This window comes from Macadamia integrifolia, chromosome 2 (assembly GCF_013358625.1).
Source record: "Macadamia integrifolia cultivar HAES 741 chromosome 2, SCU_Mint_v3, whole genome shotgun sequence".
NCBI lineage: Eukaryota > Viridiplantae > Streptophyta > Magnoliopsida > Proteales > Proteaceae > Macadamia > Macadamia integrifolia.
Window position 1 is genome coordinate 21,804,721 of NC_056558.1, and position 23,408 is coordinate 21,828,128.

Here is a 23,408-nt window from a genome sequence, read left to right on the forward strand (position 1 = left end):
TTTATATACTTGATATGTGAATTGTGTTTTTATTGTGTAAATATCATGCCTTCGGGCCCACATGTATATAACTATTGTATCACAATTCGGGTATCAAGTATTATGAGATTATTCACAGATAAAACTTAGTCTTCCACTGATCTGATGAGCTTATATTAGTTGTGTGTATGCTGTGGTGGAATACAGTATCAGATGATCCTGGCAGGTTTAGGTTAACCGGTGTTAACCCGGTCACTGGCCCGGTTCAGTGTGGACGGGGTGTGACATAAGATCTATAAAGCTGGAATTGTCTTTGGTTCCTTTCAAAAGAATATCCCCTTTAAGGTTGGGGTTTTCTATATTTAGGCATAGATCTTGAGTTCTCTTGAGGTCTATACTATCTTCATCTTTGAGGAGTGTAGTAGTAGGCAAGGTTGACCTTTTCTCTCATTTTGAGAGTTTGTGGTCTTCTTTTTCTTGGCATTACATTGGTTTGAAGAATGTCCATTTTTCTTGCAAAAACTGCATTTTACAGAAGAGGTGGATGATTGAAAATCTTGCCTAGCCCTTCTTGGGTTCTCAACTTGTTTTTCTTTTTTCCTAGATGGATTTTGTCTATTATACCCTAGTCCTTCTCTTTCATTTGGACCTTTTCGTTGTGAGCCAAGAAGGTTATCAAGATTCTTTTGACTTTTAGTAAAGGTACAAAAGGTAGTGGTCAACTTTGAGTTTTCTTCCTCAAGTTCACTCACTTTAGATGTAAAGGCATCTATTATATGGTTTAATGTTTCAACCTGCTTTTCTAACATATTTTTGTCTGATTCTAATTTCAGACTTTCTTCATACAAAGCTTCGAAGGCTTCCTAAAGTTATTCATTTGAGTCGTTTAAAGAAGAGTCATTCAGATTTTGGGGATTTACCTCTTGTTCTTCATCTCCAAGAGCCATTAAAGCTAGGTTGGTGACTTCTTCTTCGGGGTCGCTTTTCTCATCATCATCACTTGAATCCCAAGTGGCTGCATAAGCTTTTTCTTTAGTTTGTGTGGACATTCAGTTCTGAAGTGTCCAGGTTTTCTACATTCAAAGCATAAAATATCTTTAGATGAGGTTTTTTTAGATTTGAATTTAAACTTACCTTTTTCTCCATAAGACTTTTCACCATGAGCTTTGTTCTTGTATGGTACTCTTTCCTTTTTCTTGAGGAATTTGTTGAACTTCTTTGCGATAGAGATATTTTCTTTTCTATATCGAACTCTTCATCGTCATCATCATCACTTACTTCTTCAATGGTTTGAGAAGACTTTAATGTTATAGTCCTTTTGTTTTCTAGAGTAGGTTTGTTTACCTTTAACTCAACTTCATGAGTTTGTAAGGATCCCAACAAGTAATCAAGGAACACTTTTGTCAAATCCTTAGCCTCTTCTATTGCAGTCTTCTTGGGTCTCCAAGCAGTTGGTAATGCTCTCAAGATTTTTCTAACATTTTCAGCATTAGTGTAAGTCTTACCTAAGATTTTAAGACTATTCACAATATCAGTAAAGCATGTAAACATTTCAGTAATAGATTCATTCTCTTTCATGAAAAATGATTCATAATCGGAGACAAGTTGATCTACCTTTTTTTCCTTTACCTCTTTCGTACCTTTGTGTGTGACTAGGAGCATGCCCCAAATTTCTTTGGCGATATCACATGCTACGACCTGGTTGAACTCTTGCACGTTGAGAGCACACAGAAGAAATATGATAGCTCAAAAATTGTATTGGATGAGCATTATGTCTTTGACAGTCCACTCTGTCTCATCCTTTAGTACTTTCTTTCCTTCAACATCTTTTGTGATTACATAGGATTCATTCTTTATGGCTCTCCACACAAGGATGTTATGTCCATAAACAAAATTCTTAAACCTACATTTCCAGAATGAAAAATTTTCTCCATTGAAGTAAGGGGTCTTGAGGCATTCATGCCTTTTGGTGATCATTGGGCTATGGCCATGGTCTTTGACTCACTTAAGACAATTTAGTCTTATATATTGAGCTTCCGTTCTTATACCAATTGAAATAACCTAGAGGGGGTGAATAGGTTATACTAGTGAAAATTAAAATCTTTTCAAATATATCAGATTCCCAAATGTGATTATGAAAGAAAAACTAATGCGGAATAAAAATTCATAATCACACTACACCGAGATTTATAGTGGTTCGACTCAATCCATGTCTAGTCCACTCCCTATAAGATCCTCTTGTAAGGTATTCCACTAGTTCTCCCTTTCAGTACAATAGGTAGGGAAGAAAGCCTTTTATACAATCTTCTTTACAGGTAGAGAGGCACCTTTATAATTTCCTTTACGGGTAGAGAAACACCTTACGATCTCTTTTATAGGTAGAGAAGCACCCTTATAATCTTATTTGGATAAGAGAATCCTACACTAGCCTAAGTACAGTCTAGACAAGTGTAATAGAGAAAAGTGAAATAAAGTTTTGAATTACCTAGTACGGTGCGTGCTATGAATATGAAATGCATAAAAAATTACATCTTAGTTATCTCCTTTTGTATATGAGGTTGATGGAGACTTCTAACCAACATTTGAGTTCCTTGGGACTTGAGCTTTAATCACAAAGTTGGAACTCAAAGAATAATGTTTGACTATCACTCAATGGCTTTGATAATGATTGTTTAATGCTCACTTAATTGTTAATTAATAAAGCCATTAGTGGGGTATTTATATGGGAGAGGGTTGGGCTTAATTTGGGTAACAGTATCTCCAATTTAGGAATGAGTATAAACTCAAATAGGTAAAAATTGTCTCAACCGGTAGGTATCGATTGGATCCGGTAGGTACCGAATCATGTTACCGTTGCCCACATTATAGCCATTAGACTCATAAAAATAGCCATTGTATCCAAAATATAGCCATTGGAAGTGTTCAGGAGGCATTCGGTAGGTACCAGATGGTCTCTGTTGGCTATGTCCGAGATGTTAATCTCATCTGGAACCAAACCGACCAACTGGAAGAAATTTCAGTTCCATCCGGTAGGTACCGTATGGCCTCTGCTGGTCATATCTGAGAAATTTTTACTTCACAGAGACTATTCGGTAGGTACCGGTTCAATCTGGTAAGTACCGCATGGCCTTTGTTTTGTGTTTTTGAGTGTCAGTCAAATATAAACATGAGACCAACTTCTTAGGTGCACTAAAGGTCTTTCTAACACATATATGTATAAGTGTGGTGCATGTCAGTGTGTGCTATTACAATCTATTCTAGAGATAAATCTTCAAGTCTTCGATCACTTGCTTCAAGTCTTCAAGTCTTTGATCACTTGCTTCGAGTCTTCTCCTAGCTATTCGGTCTTGAGCTCTAATTTCTTCTATTTCTCCATTTTATTCAGCTAGAGGTCAAGAAACCTTGTGTCTTGATCCTTCACATCACAATTGGTATGAAAATGATTAGTTGCACGCACACTTGTTTGTTATCATCAAATTTTTAAATTCTTAATTTTCCAATAGAAAAGCATATTAGAGCAACTAAGTGAATTGACAAAAAAAACCGAAGACACCAAGGACTACTAGTAACCTAACGTAAGTAGTATCCTAGTCTTCCAATTATTATTATTATTATTATTATTATTTTAATTATGTAAAGTTGTATGCTTAAAATACAAAGAAAACATGTAGGTGTTAAGGTCCATTAGAGGGATAGCTAATCCACTCATCCAAACTAAAGTGGACCAAAAAGAGGTAAACTAGAATTAAACACTCAATTTTTGTCATGTCCACCTCTTAACTATAAGAGAATCGTATGAGTATCTGATCCAAACTCCAAGAGAAAATGATAGAAACGGTCAACTTTCATGAGCTCTTAACTTTATTTTGTACTTACATTTATTGTCTCATAGATCTAGGTAATTCCCTCGGGCCGAGAATCTGTGTCTAATGTGTCCAGACCTTATTTAGTTATTCTCCAACAACCTTGTCTTCTCAATAATCTTCCCATTTCATAGTGTTTCTCACTTTTGACTCTTGTCTTTGTAGCTCTTTCCTTCTCTCTTTCTCTCGACTTTCGTAGCTTCCTAGGTTGGTTGTGGGGTTTGATCCTTGCTTTGTAATTGCACTTGAGGTTCCTTCTCAACATGTGTTTATTTATTTCCTTATCCATGTCCGGAGATTTATGGGCTTTCCCTTTGATATACATAAAAATAACCTACCTAACGACACATGGCAGAAAATCGATTAAGGGAAGAAATTGGATAAAAGCTAACGAGACATATGGAAATGAACTCCTCATCAGTAAAGCCATAGTAAGACTCAAATTCCCTGAGCAGTTCAAATTCGTCAGTAGCAAAGTCACATTGGAAAGAGACTCCATTTCTGTACAGATAAGAGGTGTGACCCAACACCTAATTCGAAAAGGACTACCTTGTTCGAGCAAGACTCTACCTCTTCCCTTTCTTTAAATGGGGAGGGGGTTAGGGTCCTAGGTTTTTTTCACTTCACTATCTTGCAATATTACTCTTTCTTTACCAGTCTCACATTATTGTTATTGCACAGATCTAACTTAAGCATCAAATAGTCTGCCCTTTAGAGTCTTCTCCAGGTCTCACTTTTTTAGTTCTTGGTGTGTTGTGAAAGAAAATATATACGCAACACATGCATAGAGATCAAATAAGCATACAATACAATTACTGCACAGACAAGAACGGCGTACCTGAGTCTATGGCTGAAGAATAACAACTCAAATCTCTTCTCATATGCTCCTTGTACAACATGATCATTGTTGGTCTGATCTACCCTCTTTTCCTTTTGCTTTAGGTCATTTTGCCTCACTTAATGGGTCAGTGATAACTATATATAGGGGTGAGGGTAGAGACCAACCCTGCAAGGAAACTAGGGTTTCCTCCCCATTAAGAAAATAATACCTTAGGTCCACACATAGTAATATATATTTTATACCATTAAGGTATACTAATAAAATCCAATATCTCCATAGAGATCACTTATCATTATTGGATTCTTTCTTCTTACTCCATTTGTAGTCAACACTACTAAACCTATTTTGAAAACAAATATTGGACTATGCTAGCCCACTTAATTAGAAATCTTACAATCTCCCACTTGGGTAGCATATATCACAAGTTTTGGATTTTTAAAATTTATTTAAAACGATCTGATTTAGATAAATTGAATGTGGTCACAAACAAAATAGTGTGAAATGAAGTGCACCTTAAACCAAATGTTTTGGTCCAAATGAGAATTACAAACACCTAACCTTATTGATCATCACATCTAAAGCGACATAGGACCAAACACTTCAAAGTGTTCATAACCTCACTGACTTGGGCTAAACAGTATGAAAGTGTGGTATGAAAATAACATGCAATAGTGATCATCATACATATTTCCAAATTGGTCCAGGTTCGGAAACCAAATGAGCCCTATGAGACAGGTATCAAAGGTCTCATTAATTACAAGCGCTTCCCAAACACTTAACCTTCGCTCAAGGAAGCTCATTGGGACTGGGTCTGAATGTCCCAATACACTAGTACCAGATCTCAATCAATCAAGGCTTTACTAGCGATTGAATGTGTGTGTATTGACTAGAACCTTGAATACTGAATGAGATAAATACACCACATATAACCTCAATTTTCTTAAGGAGGCAAATAAACAAGTATATACACATAAGCAATTGTCCATGATAAAGCTACATGTATATTCTTGAGAACAATAATAATGCATCATAAATATAAAATCAAACTGAAAGTCTGATGCAACTAAATATATGAGCAAAACTCCCACTAATAAAGTACATCAAAAGAATTAACAAGTCCCTTATCTGTGATATGCTCTTGGAAAACTTTTGGAATCAAGCCCTTAATTATTTAATAAATAGTTATTTTATCTGTAGTAATGTAGTTCTAGAGAAATTTATGACTCATGAACTTACTCTCATTGATCTTTAGATAAACCTATTTGATTCCTCTCCTTTTCATAAAGAACCTTAGTTTGAACAAAATTAACAATCACTGGCTTAGGAATCACATTAATTCTAAGATTAAAATTCATTATCATAATAATCATAGAGACATTAAAGGATTAGTTCCATTCCTCAAAATTGGAATCATTCAAAATTTTAATAGAAAATAGCTGGGAAGTTAAAGTTGACAAATATAACTAGTATTTATCAAAATATACAATATATGTAAGAACATAAAGCATATTAACATCTCAATAATATAATTAAACATGACTAATTGGGCTATTAATCAGATTTATCCCAGTATTGTTTTTAATAGCTGTAAAAAAAAATAACTAGGGAAAGATCCGACATCATTGGGGTCACACATGTGGTAGCAAGATCGCCCAACATATAATAGAATCTTTCACATATAAGGTGAGACGCTCGAAATAACATCACTCTAAAGATTCTATCACCTGTGGTGGCCGGACAAGAACCTTCAAAACTATGAAGCCCAAAATGTCACCCTCACATTATCAAGCCAAACCGACCAAACGAAGATTCACCTGTGGTGACAGGAGCACATCATTCATCATATGGTCTCCTTGATTGCAACCTATGTCGAATAGTCAATAGCGATTTCACAATTTTAATAATTAGCCCACTAAGTGGAAGTGTAATCACCGAAATTATGAAAATGTATAGACTTGGATTGCTACCAAATGTCTGTGGGTTTAGATTTGGGTGCAAACAGCAAGATGAACTATTTCAATATTTAATTAAAAAAAATCAACATAAGTCCATAAAAGCAACCCATTGTAAACCCTAATAGTTAATATGGCAATACCATAATTTAGTAGTTACCAAAGTGAGTACATTCATAGTATGATAGTTTTGTATTTCTAGCCATTACCATAAATAAATAAATAAATAATCTAAATATGACAATTTCTTATAATGACAACATGCTAAATATGAAAGTTCATAACATTTATTCTTGACAACAAAAACTCATGAAATATGTTAACTTATTCATTAGATATACGAAGTTGTATACAAGTGTGAACTTTCCGCTCAAATGACTTTAATATCTAATACAAACATTAGCCCACAAACTTTAAGCCAATCACAATAAAGCCTCTTAATTTCTGTATGTTAATAGTTCATTAGCTAATGGGGCACATGTACCAAATAATTCACTTAATCAAAACAACAATAAATCATTAACAAATAAAAGTAATATGAGGTTAGATCCATAGTAAAGGTAAACAACTTCATAGGCTTTATACCAATAAACTACTAAAACTTCAGTGGGCTCATTTGAATCATTCAAGTAAGATATATCTATTTAATTTCAATGAATTTTCAATAAAATTATACATTATCACAAGTTCACATAGGACATATAAATTCAAAGAAATATTACTTAACAATGCACTTGTGATATTTTGAATCATAACAAATATGTCTAAAATATGTCTTTGTAGTGTTTATCATACATGCTCATTGATCTCCATAAATCATTTTCGCATTTATTTTCTATCAATGGTATTAAAGCAGTTCATGAAGACGATAGAGGTTGTAATTTTCTATAGATTTTTTATTATCTGTTTTGTTAGTCGAGCTTTAGCTGCGGCGGCTAAAATCATGGCTAGTTTTTTGTATTCACATGTTTTTTGTTTTAACCCAGTCTGCTTGCATGATCTACCTACGTTTCTCCCTAGACTAGTTTTTTCCTTCGTCACTACCAACCGTTCAACTTTTTTTGGTGTTTTGGTGTCGTCAAATTGATGCCTCCGTGAGCGATGGTGATCTTTTGAAAGATCTTCCCTTGATTCTTGGCCTCATATTTTTTCAACGTCTTACACCGGGGATATGGTTGTTAGAGTCAATTGGTCACTTGTTGGGATTTTGAGGTATTCGATAGTATGGATTGGTCGTTGTTTGTGGCGAAGGTTGTTCGGTAGCAAGTCTTCAATTTTATTCCTTCTTGGGCTCGGTTTGGGATGAAGGAAGGGAAATATTCCACTCCCGATTCCCTTGCCATATAAACAGTTTTGGGAAGTTGAATCCGGTCTAGGAAATTTGTGAAAAGCATATTTTGTTGGAGTTTGACAACTGTATTTAAAATATATATATATATATATCGATTTTAGGTGAAAATTTGAAATCATCCTTTTCAATGGAGACCTCTAATACCATTGAAAGAAAATATATACGCAACACATGCATAGAGATCAGATAAGCATATGATACAATTATTGCATAGATAAGAATGGTGTACCTGAATCTATGGCTGAAGAATAACAACTCAAATCTCTTCTCATGTGCTCCTTATATAACACAATCAATGTTGGTCTGATCTACCATCTTTTCCTTTTCCTTTAGGTCATTTTACTCTACTTAATGGGTCAGTGATAACTACATATAAGGGCGAGGGTAGTGACCAACCCTGAAAGGAAATTAGGGTTTCCTCCCTACTAAGAAAACAATACTTTAGGTCCACATATGGTAATATATATTTCATACCATTAAATACCTTAGGTCCACACATAGTAATATATTTCATACCATTAAGATGTGCTAATAAAATCCACTATCTCCATAGAGATCACTTACCATTATTGGATTCTTTCTGCTTACTCCATCTGTAGTCAACACTACTAAACCTATTTTGGAAACAAATTTTGGACTATGCTAGCCCGCCTAATTAAACCAGTTTTGGAAAGAAATCTTGGACTATGCTAGCCCGCCTAATTAGAAATCTTATATGCTAGTCATCAATAAGGTAATAGATCAAATTCCACCCATAACACCCTTATTATATCTTCTATATCTACCTAGTGCAAGTTCCCATCCTTCTTTTTCTTTATCTTTTTAGTTTTTGACTTCGACTTTCTTTTGGGCACCATTTGTTTGACCAATAAAAAGGGGTGGGAAACTTGAAAAGGTAAGTCCCATATGTTGTGGATTGGATTGACAAGGAAAGGGAAGGAAAGAAAATCATAAAATATGTAATTTTTAGTAAGGTGGAATTCTATTGGAAAAAGAGAAATGATGAAATTCTATGAGAAAGAGAGGAAATAGGAGAAGGAGAGATAGATACAAAACAACTTTTACATGAAGTCTACTTTGGAAGTAAGTAAGGTGGGAAAAGTTAAGTGCTACATCAGCAGACAATAATTATTACATTAAATGACTTTGTCAGGTAAGTTTTTCACTGTACTTATCCAAACACTCATATTTATTGTAGTTTTGGGAAACAAGAACAAGTTTCTTACTTTTGACTTTTCCACTTTCTCCGTCAAACAAACATGGCCTCGTTGTCTGTTGTTTTGTGAAGTACTTCTCCACATTCTATTTTTGACTGGCCCTTTTTAGTCTTCTCTTATTTCAATTCAATAGTTTTGGCCTTGTCTTTTTGTAGGGTCTTTGGATTAGACATGGCTTTTGTTGAATTGGGATGGATTGGGGAGTATAGTAATTTCAAGTATGAACTGTTTTCGATTTGCACTCTTTTCTGGTTGGATTTTTCATTCTAGGTGCTATTGTCCTTCTTCGATAGGCTCCCCTAAAGGAAGACTTTCTGCCTCGGGGTAGTTTGATTGTGTTAATTGTTAATCCGATGTTTATCAACCTCTATAAAGACTGCCCTTGTTGAGAATGCTAATAGCATCTTTGATGCATGGGCTTGAAAGGGGTTCCAAGGGAGGTAATTGCCAGCGAGAAAACATACTAAGGGCTCACAAGATGAACTTGACCCTCGCAAAGATTCATTCTACATTGTAGGGGAAGAAACACAAGCAAGCTCTTTTTGAGGGCTTTAGTTCTCTGATGCTGAATTTCAAACATTTTGCCAATTTTCTCTTGACCTTTTCTCTCAATGCTCCAAGTGGAAGGAGCTTTTTGATAATATTTGCTTCTCTATGTCTCTTTAGTTGTTTGATTTGAATAGAGGGCTTTTATTTGTAAATTTCTCTAACTTCTGCTATTTGGTGTTAGCATTCAGTTTGTCTTTAGGTCTTTCTAAGCCTTTTTATTTGTCCCTTTTGCTTTCTTCTTCTTGTTTTATCACCTCCCATGTTATTCTCCTTGTGTATGTTTTTTTCTTAGCTTATATGATCTGTTTTATCTCTCTTTCTTTGTATATGATTTCTTGTTCTCGATGCTTTTTGGTTATCTATTACTTAATGATCATTTTCTCTTGAATCGTTGGGAGATTGTATTCTCTTTTCACCAAGAGGCATCTTTCCCATCAAGTATCTAAGCTTCAATCTGATTTGGTTTCTTGTGTGAATATATAGATTGATTAAAGTCAAGAGAGCAATATCTGTCAAGTCCATTGGTCTATTTCAGGTCCAACCGAATGAAACATCCAATTGACCAGACCATATACAAACTAACAGAGTATCAGAAACCGAGAGCATCCAGTTGACCGCACTGTGATCATCAGATTTCCCAGTAACCCTTGTAATGGCTACTACAACGACTACTTTTGGTCATCGACTAGATCAAGTGGTGGTTGACTGGAAGATCGAAAAAGTAACCATTAGAGAGAGATTAATTGTCCAATTAAGACCCCTAATCACTCCTATAGTATCCTCAATATGGCTCATTAAAAGATAATTAATTCTGCTAATCCAAGAGCAGTTACAAATTCATTAGAGTGAAAAAAAAAGCAGCAATTCTCTTAAGTTCAACATTACCTTATGCACATCTTCCAAGAAGAACTCAACACTCTCTCTCTCTCTCTCTCTCTCTCTCTCTCTATTACGTATTCTCTAGCAATCTTTGCAAACTACAAGAAGATTTAAAGTGAATTGTTCATACCATTGCATATTCATTTCAAGTAATATATTTTATCATTCTACTTTCATTTTTAATTATTGTTATTTTACACTATCGTTATTTAACTAGTGTTATACTATACTTAGGCTTGTGTAGGACCCTCTCATCCTTACCACTATAAATCATTGTATATTTGTGTGATTGTGATTATTTTTTTTATATTCCACATCTATTCACAATCACACAAACAGACTTAAATCCGAAGAAGTTTAAATCCACTAGAGATGACTAATTCTCCCCCTCTAATTTATCCAACATATATCACTAACTCCAAATCATGCCATATTTGGTTATTAAATTTCACTTTATTTTGCATCCAAAACCCTTTGCTATAGAATGTAAGAAAAAAAAATTTACTTGTAAAATATATCATTACTAAATATGGTAAGAATTAAACTAGTTTATACAACCATATGGGGTAATGCTTACAAAACTTTCTTTTTTAAGTTTGAAAATTTCACTTCTCTTTCCTTTAAATTTCCTTTGCAATCAAACATAGCCTTAGGTATTTTGGAGGTTTACTCAACATTAACCTGATTCCACCTTACAACCATATCACCCATTCTTCCTATTGTTCCAAAATAGCACTTTCATGGTGACTCTGGGTGACATTGATGGCCAGCTTCCTTCACCTCAATGTAATGGAGACAATGGAGGAGTTGTAGAATCAAAGTTTGATTCAGAACTCCCTGGTTCCTTGATTTTTCCTTGTTGAGAAGTTTCAACCTCTCCCATTGGAAAAGGAATCTCACTGGCCATGTTTGTTGGAAGAGAGCATTTTGCTAAATGGTAGATGATACAAAGCAAAGGCCTATGGATTGTTTGGAACTTCATCCTTAATAGTCACATTAGATACAAAAACAGATCAGTGAAAAGCATTAGTCTCATCTCAGTTTTTATTTGGCTTTGTTAAAAGTTAAATGCTAGAGAAAAGGGATGATTACTTCAGGGTTAGGGTTAGCATATTCATTCATGAGAGAGAATCAAGGGAGGGAAAATGGAGACCAGCACTTGCAACAACGTAACCCCCATCTTTTTTTTTCTTAAGCATGTAGAGAGAGAGAGAGAGAGAGAGAGAGCCATTCTAAAATTTTCTATTCAAAACATACGTAAGATCAGTCCTCTTACGGTATTAGGGTATTCAAATCGGATCATCTAATGGATGAGACAAAGAGTTACTTGTTGTATCACAAGTGCAGTACGAGGTAAGATCCCTATCTCTTATTAATTGTTATTGTAATTGCTATAGTCCCTACGTGCTTTAGGCAGTACGAGGTAAGATCCCTATGTATCTATGGACAAAAAATAGTTAATATCTTTTTTTTTTTCTATACCCCCAATTGGACAACAAAGGTGTTTTCAAAACACAGTTGTCAATGCGTCACCTAATCATCCAATTTCTTTCCTGAGTCCAAGGCGAAAACACACCTTATTGACAATTCACCTGAGTTAATGTTTATTGCTTTGTTTTTCTATGAATATACTTATATTATATCCTATACTTTGATTTTCTTATATTTAATTCTTCTTTTTTTTTTCATAGAACATATTAAGTCATGACAAGCATAAGTATATTATATTGTATTAATAAGACTTATACGTTGCATTTAAGCAAAATTATATAAAATTCTACATATAGTCAAAAACTGCAAACCTAGGGTGCCTAAAAAATGCTTAGGCGGGTGCCTTCTTGCGTAAGCACCCCTCTAAAACCTTGGATCTCCTAGTTCCTTGATAACTTTGTTCCAAAACATATAAAATAATTAATAATATATAATAATAGTTTAAATCCTTATGTAAATAATTTATAAAACATACAACCGATACCAGAATTTTGTCCAAACATTCTCTCTTGATATTCGGCATATATGAAAAATGGATTCCTTAATGAGTCTATCATTCACTATGAAAAATACTACAAATCCAACACATTGATATATAGTCCAAGAGACATCGACCATTAATAATTATAGTGTTTAATGTGTGTCTGCAATGATAACGACCTCTTGAGCCTAAGGACTTATTGTAACTTAGTAATTGGACTCTTGTTATTAACACAACTAAAATTAATCCATTCAAAATTCTCAAATGATTCAATTCAATATACACACAATATATATACTCGCACTTGTGTCTTGAATCCTCCATTCCTAAAAACACAGTGCAACAACCATATGGATAGGATGTCAAAATTTGTCACTAGTTGTAACTACTTCTAAGTTAAAACCTAAGGACATTCACCCATTATTATCATGTAAATTATTTCAATATTAAACAATTTATATCGATATCACCCACTTGGACATCAAAGCAAATACTTTATTCACATGTTCTGATAGACATCCTCTGCCAATCCCCTTAGTGAAGGGAACTAAGAGATTATCCCTTCAATCGATCTCATCAGCTTGCTTGATTATTTCTGTAATAAGAATTGACTTCCTTTACTTATATAAACGCTACCTTATTATCACATAATTCATGACTGAATAATATATATGGGCGGGGCGCACTTGTGTCTTGAATTCTCCATTTCTAAAAACAAAATGCAGCAACCATATGAACAGGATGTCAAATTTTATCACTAGTTGCAACTACTTCTAAGTTCAAACCTATATCCACGCATTGTTATCATGCAAATTATTTCAATATTAAACAATTTATATCGATTTGATGGAATACTGCCAACAATCACCTAATTGTATGGATAAAAATCCTCTACTGCATCTGACATAGGCGGAGGCTAGCGGAGGTGTTGTTTGATGCCGATACGTGGCCTTGTCCACATGTACGGTGGTTGAAGAGAAACAGTTTGAAAACTAGTTTCCAGGTGCAACCCAGTTTAAGGAAGCCGACCAAAACCGAACTCATAACGTCCAAAACCCCATCCCCAAAACCTATCTCTTCTCTTCTTCTCTTCATCCCTTCTTCTCCAAATCTGCAAGGTTTGTGCTTCTTTTTCATATGGTAAATATGGCTGTGACCTAGTTTGTGCTTCTTTTTTTTTTTTTTTCGGCAACTGATGATCCAACTCCCACCCCCCTTTAAGAAAAATAAAAAAATGTATTGAGTTCGGTTGAAGGTTGGAGATTTGTTGTTCCCACTTCTTTTAGTCCAAAAAAAAATGTATGAGTTCAGTCGAAGGTTGGAGCTTTACTTTACCTGGTCACTGTGGATGTTTGTGTGTTTACCAGAATACTCTTCATATTCTTGTCGTCTTTCTCTTGAGTATTGTTGCATCTTCTTGCTGATTCTGCTTCTCTAGGCACATATCCGTCTACAAGAATTTTCTCCATTTGCCACATTTTTTGCTCCGATTGTAATTCTTTCTTTCTCCCTAGATCAAATCTTCACGATCGAAGCTGTCAAGCTTTTGATTTCTAAAGTGTGAGGAGCTTCTTAGATATTCCAGAATACTCTTCATCTTGTTTGGTAAAAAATATATATATTTTTGAGCTTCAGATGGCAGGAAATGTGTTGGTTTTTTTTTTTTCATGAGAGTAAAATACTATTATTAACAATCAAGTTCAGTAAAAGTGGTGGAATTTAATTTAACTAAAGTTTTTTTCTATTTTTTCCCCCAAATGACATCTCTATGGTCGATATCTATCTGGTATGTTCTCTTGGTCCTCTCCCTATTCTTTTATGCTCTTCAGTCTCAACATTTGGCTCTTTTATGTGTTCAAGAATGTGATTTTTCATAGAATATTTAGTGATTGCTAGATTAATCTTCTTCATAGAGTGGGAGGGCAACCCTCGATGTGTAGTTGTGATGAAGGGAAAATGGTGATGCGGACTTCCCAGACTTCAAAAAATCCAGCGCGACATTTTTATAAATGTCTGGTAAATGGAGGACATCCTAAGTTTCCAGTAAATGGAGGACATCCTAAGTCATTTATTTGGGTGGATCGAAAATTGTGGACTATAGACATAGGGGCGGGGAGTCAAACCTATGAAAGTGTTAACAAGAGCACAACAGAGTTCAGCTGCTCTACAGCCAGCCATTACACCACACTTGCGTAACTAAATACTTATGGACTTGACGTTACTCAACCATTACTATTGGATAACAATCTTTCTTTGCATTTGGGTATTGCTGTCGTGCTATGTCTTGTATGTAACAAATGGGTAAATATGTAAAGTTTAAACTTCTTCCTTTGGACAAACTCGTGATCAAAGAATCTGTGTTTCCCAATGTAAGCTGTATTATGTTTTTGGCCATTTTGGGTGAATTCCCCACAGAGGATTTCAATCCGTAGGCTATATTATGTTATTGACTGTAATTTATCTAACTTTTGTAAATCGTAGGTGAATCTTTAGCTCAAATTAGAAAAACACCTAGGCATTACCCAGGGTATGATGGTTTGAATCCATCAAGATTCTTTAATGTTAAGCAATGCATGTTGTTGGGTGGTGTTTAATTCTTCTTTCTAATTTACAGTTTATTATGCTTGATACGGGTAATGGTCGTGTAGGGTCATCACGAGAATCTGAGTTGCAAGGAATGCTTGCAAGCAGCTAGTTATCTCTTAGAGAGAGAAAGAGAGAGAGAGTCAATTGGTTACACTAATTGCATAGGACATGGAATTGATTATTTTTTCTAGCTCAGTTGTCCATATGAAGTTGAATATATTTTTTTTCAACCTTCGTGTTCATTAGTCTACCTTACAGGAGGTGTAAACCACATGTTTTCGGAGTGTGTGCCTCTTGTGCACAACCATCCATTAAATTCCTTTCTACCTCTAATAGATCATGTCAAAAAAGGATTTTTTTTTTTTTTCTTTCTCTAGTATAGGGAATGGCATGTTCTTGAAAATTTTAAGCTCTGCACCAGCCCATTGGGTGCAGGAACAAAATGCTTCATGAGCATCAAAGGCCGTGAATTTTCAAACTGTCAGTGGCCCTTTACACATCAGTGGATCATGTGAAGTTTGGCTTTCAAGCTTTCACCAACTTTTAGGGCTCAAGTAAGAAGAAAATTCTAAGCCTTGTGTGCTTAACTGTTGGGTGCTGGGTTTGATGCCCCATGAGCAACAAAGATGTATGATAATGAGCTTCCTCAGGCCCCTTCGAAACTAATGAATCATGTGAATTTGGGCTTCTAAGCATGCGCCACATTGCTAGACTCAGGTAATGGAGAATTTCTAAGTTGTGCCCATAGAATGGGTCCAGATTATATCATGTTTTATCACCTGGGAACGGGTGGCAGGAGAGTGTTAGGAGTAGGTCTCAATTTTGACCCCAGTTTGGTGCCATGAAAAACATTAACCAAAAATTTGGCTCTCCCAATTGTTGGGTGCAGACTTTATTATTGGGTTCCTCTTATTTCTGGCTTGTTTTGATGTTTTGGACCAAGGCAACATTATCTGCTGCCAATTTCAACACGAAACAATCTTCTCCAGCCATTGGCTTCTCCCCCATGTACTGGGCAGCAGAGAACAAAGCTGCCATTGGAATCAATATGTAGCAGAGTACGATTAGAAAATAGATGAAGGGAGAGTAGCAGAGTACTATAGAAACTTCACATTTGATAGCAAAGGTTGGGCTAGCAAACCCAATGAAGCAATGAAATCTGAAAGGGAAAAATGCAACCCAACAGCACCCAGCAGTGAAGTATTTCAATACAAAAAAACCAAAAAAATAGGGACTAAGAGAAAATAAAATAAAATCAATAGTTGGGTAAATACCAGATCTGTTTCTATTCAAACAAGTAAGAAAATCATTATGCAATACACTACACAACCAACACAACCAATATTTAGTTTTTCAAGAATCTTGATGGATTCGAACCATCATACACTGGGTAAAATCCAAGATGCTCTTGCATTTTTTAACTAAAGATTCACCTACATCACCTACAATCTGAACAAGTTAGTTTTCAAGATACTAGATCTAAAGCAAAATAAAGGTAAGCATACGCAAAAGGAAAATAAACTGGTTATGTGCATAATAAATGTCCTTAATCAAAAGCCAAAATCAATATGCAAAATTAAACAACCAAAATCAATGATCAAAGATGATAAATATTGTCCTTAATCCCATTCATGGTATTGCTGCAGAATATCTGTTGCCGATGCTTGGGAAGAAAACTGCGAAAGAGCTTGATCGAATGTTCCCTGCATAATGAGTATAGATGAATAAATACCAAAAATCATGAATTGGGGATAAACTTGTGAAGCTCACAATAGTAAATAACTACCTGTAGAACTTCTGTGAAACTCACGGGTACATTGTTTATTGTAAATTCAATAGCTGATTGAGTACTTGGTTCTTTCCTATTTTTCCTTGTTTTTCTACCCAACCCTTCTTCCTTCTACTACTTTTTGAGGAGAGGATTTTTTTGCTTCAATACTAGTCCATTGTTTATACTAGAGACCTAATTAGGAATAAGATTCTTTGGAACATCAGACACATTGATACTTTCAAGTTGTTGGCATAATTATTTAATCTCATTCTTAATCAATGCGAATCCTTTAGTTGAATTTGAAGCTTGTAATGCTATTTTCACAAGTTGAAGACAAAGTTATCTGTATTGTTGTGTGCAATCATAATTCATATCTTCAAAAACTTATTTCTCCTTATGGTCTTCCACTACCATGCTTCTTGCTGTCGTGTCGATCTTTGCAAAATATAAATATCAGGGATACACTCGATATTTAAGACATCCAAAAATTTCAAGGAATTGTAACAAAGAATGCCAAATGTCTCATATTTCTTGCAATTGCATTGAATAATCATGTCAACTGGGTTACAACAGACTATGTACTCACATTCAGAACAAACAATGCCAACCATATATTTATGAAAGAGAGTATCTTCATTCCGAAAGTTTATTTTGCAAAGACTAAACCAGTTATACTGCAAAATCTCTAAAAAAATATAAGGAGTATAGACATCCCCAGCTTGTTTGATAACAAGTGACATCCAGAACATGTTCCTTGGAAGTTTGTCTCTTGAATCAAATTCAGCCTTTAAGTCATTAGCTCGTTTAGCATTCAAAACCCTTTCGAAGTGCTTAAGAAATTGAACAACATCCAAAGTAGATTTTAGATATTCTTTCAAATCACTATTAAAAGTCTCACTAATCTGTGTACTCTGCATGCCTATTGTGAATGTGTTTTTCATATAACACTATGTCCATTTACATTTAAGTCCATAGATACGAAGCAACCATGAATTTTGTTCCAAGTTGTAGTCACTAAGTAATTTTACCCAAGAATTCTCGAACTGTAATTCTTCCTCATACTCAAATATACATTTTTTTTCAAATCTTTGAGAAAATAAGAGTCATCTTTCATCATATTACCCAGATGTTTAATGCCATCTTGCATTATGTGCTAAGTACACTACTTATGCCATGTCTCAGGCCACACCTCATGCAATGCTTTTGCCATAGCAGCATCTTGATCTGTGAAGATGGTTATAGGTTTTTTCTGTCCATTAGCTTCTGCGAATGCCTCAAATAACCAATTAAAATATTCAAATGTTTCATCATAAAAAAGTGGAGCCCCAAATATAATAACCCCTCTATGATGATTAAAACCGACAAAATATCCCAAATGGCTTATTCTCTTTATCAGTGCAAAATATAGTATCAAAACTAACATCACTAAACTTTGCATAGTCAATTCTTATTTTAGGATCAGCTCAAAAAATATTAGTGATTTGTTCATCACTATCTAACTGCATTGAGTATGTAAACGAAGGATTGTTCATATTCTAATTTTCAAAATATTTCAACAAACTCCCTGCTATACCATAAGATAAGAAATGTTGTCTTTTTGTTCGTAGATAGTTCTTCTGATCTTGTATTATGTAGCCAAGAGTTTCTGTCCCACTAGCTTGCCTACCCATTAACTCAAATGCTGCCTTAGGATTGATCCTTGAATCATCTGCTAAATCGATTTCATATGAATGTATCTCTGAAATTTTCCTTTGGGAACGCATAAAATGCTTTGTACCAAATATATGAAAATGGTGATTATATTCTTCCACAAAATCACGACACTCATATTTTTCATTTTCCATCAAGTATATCCCCATCCATGCTGGACACTCTGTCCTTGTCTCAGCTCGTGGCTTTTTTGTATGAATGTCTCACTTATCTATTCTCCGAAAACCAGCTTTATTGCATACTAATCTCCGTGATGTTATAACTGTCTTGTCTTTGTGTCTCTTCTGTGCAAAATCTCTTCTAATACTAAAGCCCAATCTTCCTCCATAACTGTTGTAGAAGTCATAAGCCTCCTGTTCTGAATTAAATATCATGTCTACCCAAGGATTACTCTCAACATTCTCACCTAACTCAACGTTCTCCATATTCCGATAAATGAAGCGATTTGTTGATTTTCAGAAAGTTGAAACAAGCTACAAGTTGATAAGTTTCTAGAACATCTAACAATGACTAAATTGAAACAATACCAAGTGGGTAAAGTCTAGGGTTTTTTTTTTTCACTCTACAAAGGAAACCCTTTTATTAAGAAGAGTGATGACCACAAGGAAAGAGAATTTGTTACAAGGAAAGAGGGCTAGTGAATCCACAACACCCTTGGAAAGCATTATCTTAACAGCATAAAGGGACAAAATGTGAGCCTCACAGATAAGAGATTTAGGAATAAAAATAAATATAAAGAGTGAAATTGATTAGAATAGAGAAAATATCATCAGTTATAATTCTTGCAAACCAGCCCTAAGAAGAAAAAAAAATTATTCAGAATAGATGACCAGTCAAAAAAGCTTTTAAACTTGATGCAACTAGAAGTCCATCTCCGATTGCATTTCTTCTACCATGGCTAAGGCAGAGAAACCAGGACAAACTTTATAATTGCCAGCAAGAAACTCTCCAAAAATGATCCATTCTTAAGACAACACTTCTTCCACCATTAGAACTTGATAACAGTCCACAGTATCCTTATGAGCTTCAAGAGTGTGAAAAAGATTTGGATTCTCACATGTTTAAACACTACATGGTTCCAGAGCTTCCATATTGAAAATTAAATTCTTGTTCATCGTGGTATCTCCTAAAATTAGCCAAGATATTTTCTCCAAAAGAAAAATCAAATTTTTATTTGATTAAAATATTACAAGCACATTGCTATCATTTTCCATTTTCTTTTTGTAAATTGAAAAGCTTAACTGCTAAAAGTTCCTAAAACAACTCAAAAGGCATTAGAATATTCTTCTTAATCCATAGTTTTTCAAACTGAACCATGCATTGAAAGGAAAAAGGGCCCAATTTTGGTTTTGACTGGTTAAACAATGTTTTAAGAAGAATAAATTTTTTGGTAGAAGTAAAAAACATAAAAAATAATAGGTGGTGGGGTTTGGGGAAGAAACTACTAAGCAACAAGAATGCATGTCGGTGAAATGAACAAATCGCCAACCTTCAACCGAACTCATACATTTTTTTTATTTTTCTTTAAAGTGGGGTGGGAGTTGGATCATCAGTATACCGAAAAAAAAAAAAAATAGAAGCACAAACTAGGTCACAACCATATTTACCATATGAAAAAGAAGCACAAACCTTGCAGATCTGGAGAAGAAGGAATTAAGAGACGTTCGAACGAAATCTGGAGAAGAAATGATGAAGGAGACTAATACAGCCAAATTGATTGCCCAGTAGGTAAGAACATGTGGTATCTAAGAAAAGGACACGTGTCGCTCACCTGTTAGAGGCTGCAAGGATTCTGACCGCATCAACCGCGTGAAGAGAATATTCCCCACGAAGGGGATAAGACGTATCCGAGTAGGACTCGAAGAGGAAAGGAGGCAGACCCGAGGAGGACTCCTCCAAGGAAAAGAGAAACCCTAAACCCTAAGGACTATAAGAGAGGGCTCGAGCAGAGGAAAAAAGGTAAGCAGAAAAACCCACACCATTACCCTTGTGAAAAGCTGTGCGGCCGATCTCTAACTTGGGCGTCGGAGGACTAACCCCAGATAAACATCCGGGCCTCTGCCTTCTGTGATTGTGTAGGATCAGCTCATGCGGATTTTCAACAGCGACAGATTGGCACCATCCGTGGGAACGACAGTAATGGTGGGGAGAACCTACAATCGTAGGAACACTAAAGCAGCGTCGAATATAAACATAGGGGAGGAGGAACCTTCAGGAGGGCTCCCTCCCTTGACAAAAATCGAAGGAGAAAGGGGAAATGATGATCGGGAAGGTTCTATGAGGGACCAACTTTCGGCTGGATATTCGGTGTGCGGAGATAGTAATCCTCCTTCCCCTCCTGGAGCGCAGGAATATGTGACAAGGGAGCAGTTCGAAGCCCTCCAGGAGAAATATAACTGAATGGTCGAGGCAATGAAGGAGGTCTCCAAAGCTGTCTCTTAAAAGATCGGCGGAGCATCGCGAGGCCCCCATATCCAACTTGAGAGAGCTCTAGACGAGGACCGAAGCAGTACAGGATCGATAAGGTCCAGTTATAATCTTCGAAACCTAGCAATGAGGGAAAGTCCCACACCTAGGGGAAGGACGCGGCATACCATCGGGGCCAGATATGGGGAACCATGCCAAGGAGATGAACAGAGACACGAGGACTCGGGGTTGAAGCAGATGATCCTAGACCTAAAAGATGAGATCAGGAAGGTGGCAGAAAACCAGACGGGAGCTCATAAGCCAGACCTCACGAATGACATAGCTCTAGCTGATGAGGTCATGAGGGACCCACTCCCAGTTGGCTTTCGCCTGCCAAAGTATGACACCTACGATAGGTCTGGGGACCCCGTCGATCATCTGGAAGGTTCAAGGTCGCTATGCAGTTCCATCGAGTCTCGAAAAACATCATGTGTCGCGCCTTGCCATTGATGTTCAGAGGAGCGGCAAGGCTATGGTACAACCATTTGTCGACGAAGTCGATACACAGCTTCAGTGATTTAAGTTACTTCTTCATGAAGGGATTCTCCAGTAGCACCCCTTCAGAAGACCACGTTGAACTTGATCAACATCAAGCAACATGAAGGAGAGTCACTGCGAAACTACATGAAGCGCTTCCAACAAGAGAAGATCACGATCAGAGGTCTGGACCCGAAAGAAGAGTTCACAGCCCTACTGGGAGGCATCAAGGATAAGGAGCTGAAAAGGTCTTTGGCGAAGCATACACTGAGGAACCTGGCCGAGTTGAGAGCTCGGTGCGATAAGTACATCCAGATAGAAGAAACCCTTCAAGCCGATGAAGAAGCTGAAGGGAAGACGGAAAGGAAAAGGATCTCAAGGGGTGACGACAAACCTTCCGAAGAAAGCAAAAGATGAAAGTCCGAGCATAGTCGGGCACCCAGTCCACCAAGGAAGTTCGAGAAATATGCGCCCCTGAACCGGAAACGAACAGATGTGCTGATGCAGATAAAGGACTCCCCGAATGCCAGAGCCATGAAGTGGTCAGGGAAGATGGGATGACACCCCGAGAGACACAATATGGACAAATATTGCCACTTCCATAGGGACCACGGCCACAACACCGAAGATTGTTGGCACCTCAAGGGGGAAATAGAAGGAATGATAAGAAGGGGATATCTAGGCCGATTCGTGGACCGCGAAAATGAGGATGCCCAAGACAGTAATGACCGTAGGGAAACCGTCGTAGAGATGGCAGAGGCCACTATGAAAGAAGGGGGCCAGCCCGCAGAGGCAATCAAGAACGACAAAGGGACCGGACACCCGAGGAAGCTGATCATCACCTCCAGGACGAGAATAAAAGCCCAACTAGGGTTATAGCGACAATCTGTGGAGACCTAGCCACTGGAGAAAGTTCAGTCTCGGCCAGGAAAGCAAAAGCCTATGTGAGTAGCGTATATGTGGCTGAATGGTCCGGGACAAGAAAGCCAACTAGGTTATTTCCTTCTCAGACAACGATCTGGAAGGGGTGCACACTCCACACAACGATGCACTGGTAGTCACCATAACCATAGTCGATTGCAGAGTGAAGAGGATCTTGGTGGATAATGCCAGTTCAGCTAATATCCTATTCCTTGAAGTTTTCCAGAAGATGGGCCTAGACGAGGGAAAGATGAAGAAAGTCGAACACTCATTGCAAGGATTCTTCGGCATCCCAGTAAAAGTGGAGGGATCGATTGAGTTGCCGGTAAGAGCCGGCACCGGATATCGCCAGGTAACAATCATGATCAACTTCCTGGTAGTAGGCATTACTTCGGCATACAATGCCATACTAGGGAGAGTTGGTTTAAACCTGCTAAAGGCTGTCGTCTCCACACCACATCTCAAGATGAAATTCCCCACCAAGAATGGTGTCAGTGAATGTCGAGACGATCAAGAGGCATCTCGGAGATGCTACACCACTACCTTATGGGGAAGAGAAAAGGCGGGCAAGGCGCTCCCGATAGAAGATCTACGCAATGACACCAGTTATCAAAGGGGGGAACCGACTGAGGATCTGATACAAGTTGAGGCCGAAGAGGGGGATAACACTCGCCAATTCCAGGTCGGGGCTACAATATTCCAGGTCGGGGCTACAATATCAAGGTAACAATGAGAAAAGCTCATCTCATTCCTTCGAAACAACTCTGACGTCTTTGCCTGGTCGGCCTTAGACATGCCTAGAATAGACCAAGAGGTAACAGAGCATCATCTGAGTGTCAACCTGACAAAGAAGCCAGTGCAATAAAAGAAGAGG

At 36.7% G+C, this 23,408-nt stretch overlaps 1 protein-coding gene across 1 annotated transcript; it reads right to left on the reverse strand.

The window, feature by feature from the left end:
• Positions 1 to 16,808: 16,808 nt before the first annotated feature.
• Positions 16,809 to 18,819, reverse strand: LOC122064441. Its single transcript, XM_042628139.1, has 3 exons — positions 18,534 to 18,819; positions 18,150 to 18,223; positions 16,809 to 16,892 (listed from the first exon to the last, which is right to left on the reverse strand). The coding sequence occupies exons 1-3, from the start codon at positions 18,817 to 18,819 to the stop codon at positions 16,809 to 16,811; spliced, it is 444 nt and encodes a 147-aa protein (XP_042484073.1).
• Between the last annotated feature and the right edge of the window lie 4,589 nt (positions 18,820 to 23,408).

What these genes read in the sequence shown, in the direction of transcription:
- LOC122064441 (XM_042628139.1), bottom strand. Translation starts at nt 18,819, where the DNA reads ATGGGGATATACTTGATGGAAAATGAAAAATATGAGTGTCGTGATTTT. An exon ending in ACAACATTTCTTATCTTATG is followed by an intron (nt 18,224 to 18,533) that starts GTATAGCAGGGA and finishes AGGCATTCGCAG; the next exon opens with AAGCTAATGGACAGAAAAAA. An exon ending in TGGCAAAAGCATTGCATGAG is followed by an intron (nt 16,893 to 18,149) that starts GTGTGGCCTGAG and finishes CTCATTATGCAG; the next exon opens with GGAACATTCGATCAAGCTCT.